The sequence below is a fragment of the Mus caroli genome, unplaced genomic scaffold, assembly GCF_978045245.1.
Source record: "Mus caroli unplaced genomic scaffold, Mus_caroli_1 scaffold_2, whole genome shotgun sequence".
In the NCBI taxonomy this organism is placed as follows: Eukaryota; Metazoa; Chordata; class Mammalia; order Rodentia; family Muridae; genus Mus; species Mus caroli.
The window spans coordinates 69800155-69812281 of NW_028227257.1; the positions used below are offsets into that span (position 1 = coordinate 69800155).

At 36.5% G+C, this 12127-nt stretch overlaps 1 protein-coding gene across 3 annotated transcripts in view; it reads left to right on the forward strand.

The window, feature by feature from the left end:
• Nucleotides 1-12127, forward strand: part of Ano3 (anoctamin 3) — a 310140-nt gene that overhangs the window by 156992 nt on the left and 141021 nt on the right. For all 3 annotated transcript variants that reach the window (XM_021184432.3, XM_029474347.2, XM_021184438.3), the window contains 2 exons: nucleotides 692-850; nucleotides 11960-12060. In XM_021184432.3, coding sequence (XP_021040091.1) covers nucleotides 692-850; nucleotides 11960-12060 — 260 coding nt within the window. The remainder of the gene's footprint in view (nucleotides 1-691; nucleotides 851-11959; nucleotides 12061-12127) is intronic.

A 12127-nucleotide genomic window follows, 5' to 3' on the forward strand; every position in this document is an offset into this window, starting at 1 on the left:
TCCACACTGAGGCATGTGGGGGTCACTGAGGAATGCAATTTTGTGTCTGGCTTGTACATGAATTCTGAAGATCCACAGTCGGTTCCTGAGGATTGCTCAGCAAGCGTTTTTGTACGTTGAGCTGCCTCCTCAGCATCTTCAGCCAGTCTTGATTAGCTAGCTTTGAGATTTAATGAGAGCTATTTCAATCACTTTGCAGTCATAGCCAAAGAGTAAACATTTCCCTAGGCTTGCAGTTCAGGAATTATTGTTTGGTCTCAGCATTATTGAACAAAGATTTAGAAAAGCAGTGATTTGTAAAAGTTTTAAACAACACATGGTATTATGTTGGTTTCATTTCTTTTGGGCATAGTGCCTTTATCTTTGAAATGTACGTTGTGAGCGAGCATGATAACATGAAAGCAATTACATCTGGACATGGCTTAGTCAATATAAAAGATATAATTGCTGGATTTTTTTTCCTACGGAGACTTATTGAATAATACATAGACCAACTCATTGATCAGCCATCAAATTACAAACTTGCTAACTTGTATCCTACCATAGATTGCAGACTAGTTTGAACTATCTTTCCATACATCTCAGTAGGCGTATGGAGCACAGGTCTTTCTGGTTTGGTTTACCATAGCCTATAACCAGCATGAATGATTATCTAACTTATACTAATAACCAATTTTCATTTTTCCCACAGAATGACATGAGTTACATAGCATCTAGTGGACTCTTATTCAAAGATGGCAAAAAGCGAATTGATTACATCCTGGTTTATCGAAAAACAAATATACAATATGATAAAAGAAACACATTTGAAAAGAACCTGAGAGCAGAAGGCTTGATGTTGGAGAAGGAGGTAAATGCTTTAATATTATCAGTTCTGTCGTGTAATGTTGTGGAACAAATATTATCAGTCATGTTTACATATATATATATATATATATATATATATATATATATATATATATAGCCTATCCCATAGAACTTTATAACATATCATTTCCTAAGTGTAAACAAAATACAAATGCACTGTCTCATTTAGATATGTATTTGCTGCTTCCTTTACATATTTCTATACATGTTAAACAATTTTCAAAGGGTATGGCTAATTTTGCAGTTTTGAAAAGGGAATGCATAAAGATTATACCCATTCAAAGTAGGAAACTATGCATTAGGAAAGCAAAAATATCAGGAAAGTTTGCAAAACTGCTGAAAGGGAAATTAGATTCCTAGAAGTATAGGTACTGGCCTTCACCATCCTTTCTTTTGTGATTTTATAGAAAGCTTTTTTTTTTAAGACATTTTATTTTTCTGAAATATCTTCATGATTTTATTGTACAATTCTTTATTGACACCACACCAGCGTCATAATAGGCTGTCAAGACTTTACTTGGAAATGAAGAAAGATGATTCCACATTAATGTTCTCTTTTACCAAAGAACTGTTGTGGGCACACTGAGTAACAGTAACTAAACTAAGCAGCTAATGTTTAATTACTACTGATTACAATTGATAACAATTGATTACAGAAGCTTCCTCTACTCCATATGGAGTAGGCAGGACAGATTGTAATGCCTTTAGAAGTTCCACAGCCTCATTGATATTTCATACATCTTAAGTTTAAATTTTATTTTGAACAACACCTGGATACATCCATAATAATATTTTGTTTTTTTTTACATTTTTTTCATTTACATTTCAAATGCTATCCCAAAAGTCCCCTATACCCTCCTCCACCCCTTCCCTGCTCCCCTACCCACTCACTCCCACTTCTTGGCCCTGGCTTTCCCCTGTACTGAGGCATATAAAGTCTGTAAGACCAAGGAGCCTCTCTTCCCAATGATGGCCAATTAGGCCATCTTCTGCTACATATGCATCTAGAGACATGAGTTCTGGGGGTAGTGATTATCTCATATTATTGTTCCACCTATAGGGTTGCAGACCCCTTCAGCTCCTTGGGTACTTTCTCTAGCTCCTACATTGGGGGCCCTGTGTTCCACCCTATAGATGACTGTGAGCATCCACCTCTGTATTTGCCAGGCACTGGCAAAGCCTCACAGGAGACAGATATATCAGGGTCCTTTCAGCAAAATCTTGCTGGCGTATGCAATAGTGTCTGCATTTGATGGCTGATTATGGGATGGACCCCAGAGTGAGGCAGTCTTTGGATGGTCCATCCTTTTGTCTTGGCTCTAAACTTTGTTTCTGCTTCCATGGATATTTTATTCTATAGGAAGCTTTTTAAAGGACTATTTTTTCCCTTTAGTTTTCTTTCTGAAAAAGAAAACAGAAAATAAATACTTTTCATAGTTCTGTGATGCTAAAATTACCACTTTGCTGATTTTAGTTGAAAATTCTATGATTTAATTTGTTTTGTAAACACCAATTTTATCAATTTTTAATTATTAGTACGTAGTGGCTGAGTATGTATACATGAGCACAGGTATTCTTGGAGACCAGAGTGACACACATTAGGGAGTACTCCGTATGCCCATAAATAGATAAACTTATTTGTATTTATTAAAATTCTTTTAATATATCCAGAACAGCGGAAACACAAAGAGTTCACAATGAGTAAAAACATATTTGTGCTATGCCAAATGAGACAGAGATGGAAAAATGAATCTCTGAATTCAATTTTTAGCTTTTTTCCCGTTATTCTCCCTGAGACTGTTAACTCAGAATATCCCCGTCCCCAGCTACTAATCATACAGAAAGCATTGATTGGAAAAAGCATATCCTAGGAAGTTTTTATGATTCATTTTCCTTGTGATATCTACTTCACACAGGTTAGAATGAATAGTTCCTAGCAGTTTATACATGGATTCTATTGAGTAGTGGGGACAAACGGTAACTCACCCTGCTCACATGCCTCCACCAATTTATTCAATTTCTAAATAATTGTACAAGCACTGAGCAAGGCATTCGAACCAGATTTTTAAAGTAGACCTAACCACTATGTGTGCTGAGCTTACGACCTCTTCAGAGAGCAGACATATACACTGACGACTACAATAGACATGACCACAGCTTCTTTCTACTTGACAGGGTATTTCACTTGAAACTTCTTCCCTACCCCTCCAAACTGCTATAAAGAAAAATATATCACACTATATATCAAAACAGTAATGTTCCACTCTTAAAGGATGTCTCTTCAGTTTTGTGGTCTCTTCTTGTTTAGATTGGCACACAGGATGACAGAGCCCTCTGATATCTGTTGCTCCTTGAGAGGGGGTGTTCCATTCTAGATTGCAAAATGATAGGTTTTCCTACTCACCTTCAATTTCATAGGACTTAGTTCACACAGTAAAAAGCTAGGGAAGCTAGGTCAGTAGGTGAATTTAGACTAGCTACCCAGAGGAGCTGACACCTCTGTACATTGTAGCTATTGTAACATTAGTCTTATTTCCTCTTCTCTCTCCAGTATTCCCATGTTAAAACAAATGTTTTGTTGTCGATGATGATGGAAAAGATAAGGGGAGACCCATTCTTCCAGATTTCACATTAAAATATTAAACCTGAGATAGATGCTTTATATTTTTCTCTCTAAAAATCCCTCATTAATTTTGATCTGAATATCACCGGTTTTATTTCAAAAAGAGGAGAGGGTTGGTGAGTGAGAGAGGAAAGGGAGAAAGAAGAAAGTGAGGAGACTGAGTATAGAGAGAGAACTTTTAAATTGTGTTAGTTGATATTAATAACAAATAATGGATTTCATTGTGATGTGTTCAAACCCACATAATAATTCAAAGAAGGCAATGTCATATAAGGAATGTAAGTAGCTACTCTGTACACAGTGAAAGAAAATGAGTTGACTAGGAAGGAAACTTTCAGTCAGATTCTCTAGAAAAAAACAGAGTTGGAATAAGTGCACATTGCAAAATGTATTTATTAGATTGACTGAAACAGCAGCCAATCCAGTGGTGAATATTTGCACACTGGGGAGGCTGCACAGTCAAAGTTGCTAGCCCCTCAGCTGCCACAACCTGGATGTTCTAGACTAGAAGGTAGATAGCTGGAGAGCCAGTGGTCCTCAGTCCACATCGGAAAATATAAGGGCTCTCCTATCATTAAATGACTATAGCAGCAACAATACGGAGTAAGGGGCTACAGCAGCTGGAGGAAGCACTAATTTTCCTTAGACCTCTCCAAATCTGCACAGCCATCAGAAGGTGCTTCCCATGCTGCAAGACTGCCCCCTCAGCTATCTTCCCAGGATATACTCTCACAGAACCACTCAGAGGTGACTGTCTTAGCTCATTCCAGATTAATGGTCTCAGAGTCTATCTGAGAGAGACAGAGGCAGAATTCTACCCACAGATAGAATCAGAAAAAAAAAAAGAGGGAAAGCTAGTAATTGTAATTCTGAAAAATACAAATAGAGATGATTGAAGACTATATAATAAAAAATATTATGACTTGAAAATAAATGCTCTCTCTAGGATTTAATGTGAAACATGTTTTAGATAGTATTAAACATGTTTCAATGACAGTATGAAACATGTTCTAGATAAAAAGACAGTATGGATAATGGGGCTTTTTTTTTTTTTTTTTTTTTTTTTTTTTTTTTTTTTTTTTTTGGTAAAGGAGATAATCCTACAAAATGGTAGGAGAGGAAAACAGACATGTGAAATCCTCATGAGTAAACTCAGGAGTGTCAGGGAAGATCTGGTCATAGGAAAACATACTGAAGGGAAGTCCAAGACCAGAAAGAAGCCTGCTCATTGGAGTATTTGGAGGCCTTTAGGAAAAGCAGTAAGAATGACTTTTTAAGACAGATACACACTCTGTCCTAGCAAGGAGTAAATGATGACATAGATTAGCAAGAGCAGATTAAGGACAATGACCACATATCATTCACCTCCTTGTCTGTGAGGTAGGAAAACTGGCAGGGAGGAAAACAGACTTCAGTAGATTGTCTTTTATTTTATTAAGCGTTCACTTATTATTTTAGATAGGATGTTTGAATGCCTAAAAATAAAATCCAAGAGGGCAGGGAAGAGAATCACAGAGAAAGAAAATGCAAGGGTAGAAGTTGGAGGAAGGAGACAAGAAGAAAAAGAGGCATTGGGGAAAAATGGTCAAAGGAGAATAGAAATTATACAAAATGTATTTGGGTAATCCCACACGGAATAGTCATCCCTGACAACATACATGCAAACACACGTGTCAGGAGCTTTACACAGAGTTAGCAGGCTATCATGACTGCCCTCTGAAAGACCGAACAAGCAACTGAAAGCATCAGATACAGATATTTGCACCCAAACAATGGACAGAAGCTGCTGACCCCTGTGGTTGAATTAGGGGAAAGCTGGACAAAGCTGAGGTGGAGGACAACCCTGTAGGATTAACAGCAATCTCCATTAACCTGGATCCTTGAGCTCTCTCAGACACTGGACCACCAACCAGGCAGCATACACCAGCTGATATGAGGCCCCCAACACATATACAGAAGAGGACTGCCAGGTCTGGGTTTAATCAGAGAAGATGCACCTAACACTCAAGAGACTGGAGGCCCCAGTGAGTTTAGAGGGCTGCTGGGGTGGGGGGTGTCAGGTGGGGACATACTCGTGGAGACACGGGGGCAGGGAAGAGGTATAGGATGTGGAACAGTGGGAGGGTATACCAGGAGGGAAATAAAATTTAGAGTTTAAAATACATACATACATATATACATACATACATAAATATTTTTAAGAAAGAATATATTTTATATATACATATATGCATCTAATAAAAATTAGTGAAAAAAAGCCACAGATTTGAAAGAGAGCAAAGAGGGAGGTATATGGGAGTGTTTGGAAGGAGAAAGGAAAGGGGGACCTAATGTGATTATATTAAAGTCTCAGAAATAAAGAAAATGTCTTTAAGGGAAGAGTAAAAGGGAAGACACAATATTCAGGAAACTCAAAATTCCTAGATTATATATTTGCATTAATTAATTAATTTATTTATTTACCTATTTACTTATTTATTATGTGTGTGTTCAAATTTGTCTCTGTGCATGTGCACCACAAATGTGCCTCAGCACATGGAGAGTTCAGAGGAGACTTGCAGAAGCAGGTACTTTGTTCCCTTAGTAAGCTCAGTGGTCAATCTCATTTCATCAGGCCTGGTTGCAAGCTCCTTTACCCACTGATCCATCTTCTCCGTCCCTTAACTGACACTTTAAATTTAATCTTACAAAAATTTACTTTTCTTGCAGTAAGTATTTTCAAATAAGACCCATGACCTTAATTTTTATAGGGATAAAACTTTCTATACTTAGCTCACTAGGATTTGATTCATTATTTATAGCTTTATGTATAAATGAATCTCTTATGACAAATTCATTATATGTAAACAAAAATATTTTTCTAAAACAAGCATTCTAGCATTATGTCACAAACCATTAGGATTTGAGGAAAGTCAAGAGTTCTAAAAATTTCTTGTATTTGTTTTCTAATGCTGATTAACAAATTATCACAAATTTGGCATTTCAAAATAAAAACCATCTTGTTCACTCAAAATTTTGTATGTGAGGAATCTAGTTTGAAGAGGCTGAGCACTCAGTTTCTCTAAGAACATGAATCAGCATAAACCAGGGTGTTTCCAGGATGTCTTTGTGCCTAGACCTTGGAACATTCTGATGCTTTCAAGATTGTGGCTCAGTTCAATACCTAAGGACTGAGTGCCCATTGCTTTCTTAAATTCCTGCACTTACAGGGAATCCTCATTTTTTGCTCTATTGCAAACAAACCAGTGAGGTGTTTTACCTGCATCCTTATGCTATTTTTAATCTATCTTACCAGCAAGGGACCAGGCCCTTTTATGAACTCATAACCCAAGGAGAATAATCTGCCATCTTATTTAAAGACATCAAATATGGCATGTACAATAATAATCTAATTGTGGAGTGCCTTATAGCATCTTCACATACCCAGGGATTATGATGGGGAAGTATAATGAAGAACAGAAATTCTAAGAGTCCTGCCCACAACACTACTATAAAAAGAACATCAGCACCCTTCATTCTTCATCTAAGCAAGAGTCTTATATGATAGATTATAATTTAAGAATATTTTGAAATAAAATTCTATGCTAATTTAGGATGAATTAGTATGCAAATATTCATAGCTTTCTAAAACATCAAATCCTCCAGTGTTAGGATTAGTGAAACAGAATATTGGTGAAGCCCTTACATGCCCTCAGTGTTCAAGGATGTCAGTTTACTGACCAGTTCTCACCTTTAAAACTGTCTAAAACAGCGACAACAAAAATAATCTTTAATATTATAAAGACTAGAATATTAATTAGTTTTTAAAGTTTTTGCTAATGAGTGCTATGGATTTTGTATGCAATTTGGTAAATATTGAATTAAAAATATTCAGGACTTGATATTAGATGGTAAGAAAACCAGGTTTGTGAAAATATTGCAAGATATGGATTCATTAGTTGAAATATGGAAGTTAAGAAATCTAGCCATGCTTTGTTAATATATAGCAGAGCTAGGCACTGAGTTTTGCAGATAGAAGATCGCTAATTACATGTTAATGTGAGCATTTCTAGAGGAAAGCATCATCAAGATATAGTGCATACCTGAGGGCCATCTTTCTGCAAAGGAAGGTGATTTGTCATTGTGCGATTTGTGTCTTGTAATCCAGTTAATAACAGCAGTTTACCTTGCAATAGCAATGGGAAATGCCTTGAGAGACCACACATTCTTTTCTGTGTTCTGTGTACAAATTCTTGCAAAATAACTTTGTGAAAACATAACTTCTAAGTTGCTTTTTCTCTTGGGAGTAAATGTTCTTCCTCTTGGGAATTTTGGGTGGAATAATGAAATAATAATGAGACGTGTGAAGGTTGCAAGTGACTTGTTCCTCTGCAAAGCCTGCTCTCAGCAGAGGTGAGCAGAATAGATCCAGATTGGCAGCTTGAGCTTCTAAAGCAGATCTTTCCCCCTAACAGCAACACCTTGTCATCAATAGCATCACCTCACCTGCTACCTGCAGAGGAGGAAACCAGTTGCCTTTTGTGTTTTCAAATGGAGGTAAAACAAAAGAGGCATTAAGTTGGGAAGTTATTTAAAAACACCAGTTCATACTGATTAAAACGATCTCTCAATGTGTATGCATTTAAAACTAAGACATGGAAATGAGACAGTTCTGGCTCTGTGCACTTAGCCTGACATTTTACCCAGTGATGATAATCACTGCAATGCTAAATCTCTGCTTCCGAAGCAGCCCCTTATTTTAGGTGATGAGATTATTTCACATGAAGAGCTTGACAGCAATAAATTAAGAATACATAAGAGGCAAGATGTTCAAAGTGCTATTTTGGATCTTGACATAGTGCCCCACTGCAGAATAGTTAGGCTTTCAAAATTCCTGATTTGTTTAGTTTAATTTAATTTAATTTAATTTAATTTTTTTGCTTGTGGAGGGATTTTACTCCAGAACCATGGCTACTCTGGCAAGGAATCACATCCAAAGATCTAGGTCTGTGTGACCCTATTGGAATACAGACATGCCTTTAGCATACCCCCGTTAATCCCAAACAATGCTGTCTCATTGAAGGAAAGACAAAGTGGCAAATCAGAGAAAGATTTGATAGAATGAGTCTGAAACCAAATATGCCCTACTTTCACAAGTACAGATGGAAAGAGTGGCTACTTAAGGGTAGTTCAGGGAGAGAGGTAGAGTTGAGTTTATGCAGTTCCTTTCAGTTCATCTGTCACTGCAGTTCAGTTCATGGAGAACAGAAGCAGTTTTTCTAAGCAGAACATTTCAGTCAGAAGCAGAGATAAGGCAATTTCAGTCACTCACTTGGAGAGGCATTTGAGCCAAAAAAGCTGAGTTGAACCAGCCAGTCAGAGTTCAAAAAGAACTAGAAAGGGTGAGTTTATTCAGAATTAGGTCTTGGAGGCTGAAAACACTGTAGGCCTAGGTTGGCAGATAGAGACTGGAAGCTGAAGCCTGTAAGGCAGGGATTAGCAGAAGATTAAAGTGTATGGAGGCTAGAAGCTTCTAGGCCTAGGCCTAGGGAGCCAGCCCGATCCATCCATTCAAAAAGTTTGAGTACAGCTCTAATCTCATTTCTTCACCATAGGAAATAAAAGAGACATTTACATTTGCTCCGGTATATTAAGCAGAATCTACATTCAAGATAAGTTAGCCACAAGAATGGAGGAACAACACATTTGTTAACATTTGTTAACCTCAAGAAACTTTAGCAGAAGAATCATGAGTTAAAAGACAGTTGGGTCTGTACAGTTAGTTCTAAATAAGCCCGGGCTACATCGTAAGACCCTAACTGAAAATAATCTAGCATAATTAATAATAATAACAATAACAATAATAGTAGTAATACTAGTAGTAAATAAAATAGAAGTTAACTCATTCATTCATCTTTTCAGTACCATGGCTAGTGAATGTGACACAGAATTAGATACATGGATATACATGTGCATATGTCTTTCCTTTTATTACATAATAGAAAGGAAAAACACCATAGAAAAGAGAGGAAATTGACCTAGGAAGACCTAAAGGCAGGAAGTAGGAGTGCATGCAATGGAAGTTGTGTGAATGAGGCGGTGAAGCAGACTGTTCATGCATGAGATCAGGTTTAAGTGGTAGCTGGGAACAAAAGTAAATCTTTCCTGCAAACTAATATTAATGTTCAATTTACATTATCAGAAAAAATATTTAGCTGTTTCATTTATATCTTGATTCAAGATACTGTACATCAGAGGCCTCAGGTGATTTGGTTTGGTTTTGCTTTGCATTTTGCCTTTGTTTATTTGTATACAAATTCTAAATTATTGCTGGGTTTATGCTTGTATTACCACAAATCCTAGGATCAAAGCGTTCAAAACCAAGGCAGAAGCTCCATCACAGAGGACCTAGCTACTGAAAGGGGAGCAAAAGGAGAAGCAGGTCCTAGTGGTGTTTTATGATACGCCTTTGTTTTAAACGCTGAATTGAGATGCATAGAGTCACCTGACCATCAGAACCAGTCAGGAGCAGGCACTTCACACACCCAGGCTATAACTTTCTTCCTTCAACTTAAACACAAAGAACCTTCATTTCTCGGAAAAAAACTTCTGAGAATCAGGGGCCAACTTATTTTTCAAATATTATAGAAATAGCAAATGGTACACATGGAATTGGTTCTTGAGCATCTAGTATCTAAATAGCATGCTTTTGCTACATAGCCATGTAATTTTAAATGGATAGTCAGGAATAAAGGAAGGCAAGCTGTGGTCTGTAAGCAAAAGACTGCATGATATAATTACAATAGCAAGCATCTAAATTTTAAAAATAAGAATTTTATTAACATTTGAAAATAATTTTTATACATATAAGGCCAAAAAATTATAATAGAACAAAAATGTGTTATTTCCTTTGTTCTGGGTGGAAGAATCATTTTAGTAGAGGACTTAAATTTGCTATTTAAAATTTTGTGTACCTCTTTATTTTGCATGGTGCTGAGGTTCAAATGCAGACCTGTAACATGCTAAGCTGGTCTCACATTAGTCTGTGGGAGTTCTGGTTGCAAATGTTTTATTATTTCTGTCATGCCTAAATAGAAACCTTTCCATTAATTCTGGACAGTGATTACCAAGAACCTGGTAATATCAACATCATAGTCTCCTCCTTTACCTTGATAAATGACAGATATTTAAAGAGATTATAAGTATATTTAAGTTGTTGCTTGAATAAAGGGTGCTTGGAAAAACTTGTATGTCATTTGCAACACTAATAGTCACCAAATTTTTGTGTGTGTAATGACAATAATTATAGAAGAAATAAGGTATGAATTTGTGAGGGAGGGGCAACAGAGGAGTTGGATGGGAAGAGGAGTGATAGAAATGTTATAAATGCATGAAATTATCAAAACAACAAAAATTATAGTCATTTTTCCAAGCATATGTAATATGTTTAATGCTGAACTATATGTGAAGAGCTATAGAAACTTAATATTCTATGTATACCTCTGGCATGATCAGTTACAATTCTCACACATTTACCTTTAAACAGAAACAAACACGTTTTAAGCAGAAAGGGTGCTTCAGAAATTATACTGGCATGAGAGCATGTTTTATTGTTTTTCCTGTGATTTACATAATGCTAGCCCTAAACTTACAAATGTGACAGTCCATCAGGCCAAGGTTATCTTATCTTTTTAAAAGCCTATTTTCTTCACAGTATAGTCACTGGACCCAGAAAATAGTTGGAGGATTTGACAGTTACTTCAAAAGTGGCAGAAGAATATATGAATTAATTAAAGATTTTTTGATGATTTTTAATGGTTTATACACTCTTTAAGTGAAAGGGGGAGGGGGTCTTAATCACCTATGAAGGATAATGTAAAACCTTTAGTTTTCATGTTATTACTTTTTTGAATTGTAAGTCAATAGAAGAAGGATCAATATAAGAATGTTAACTAATAGATAATGATGTGTTTTTCCTTATACAGTGAGCAAGGACACATTAGTCCTTGCACTTGGTAAGGACAAGAAGGGAAAGCATTAATGTTAGTTTATTCATGCAGGGATAAGCACCATGTCTACTCATGGATCACGTGTTTCTTTCTAGGGGAGCTATGTTTTATGTGGGGATTTGGAGTTTCTTTTATCAAGGAGCCACATTTGGGATGAGTCGACTTCTTTGTGTGCATGTCTATCAGGCTTCACCTCAAGTTTCAATGGACTCTGATGACCTCTGTCTGAAACACCTTAAGGAAACCTTCTAATTTAAAAGTTTGTGTGTGTGTGTGTGTGTGTGTGTGTGTGTGTATACAATTCTCAGTGGCATTATTTTAAATACATTCTATGAAGAATTTTCAACAACATAATTTCCCTTTATATAAACGAGAATGATTCATGCACAGTCACAGAAGAAATCTTTCATCTTTGGAGATAAGACAATGATAGAATGCCGTCAGTTCCAAGTCTTATGATGCCTCTCCCATACTTTTACAGCCAGCAATTGCCAACCCTGACATCATGTTTATTAAAATTCACATTCCATGGGACACACTGTGCAAGTACGCAGAGAGGCTGAACATCAGGGTGCCCTTCAGGTACTTTTATATACTATTTCATTTTCTCTCAATATTTTTGGAATGAGTCTGTCTTTTGTTACACCAA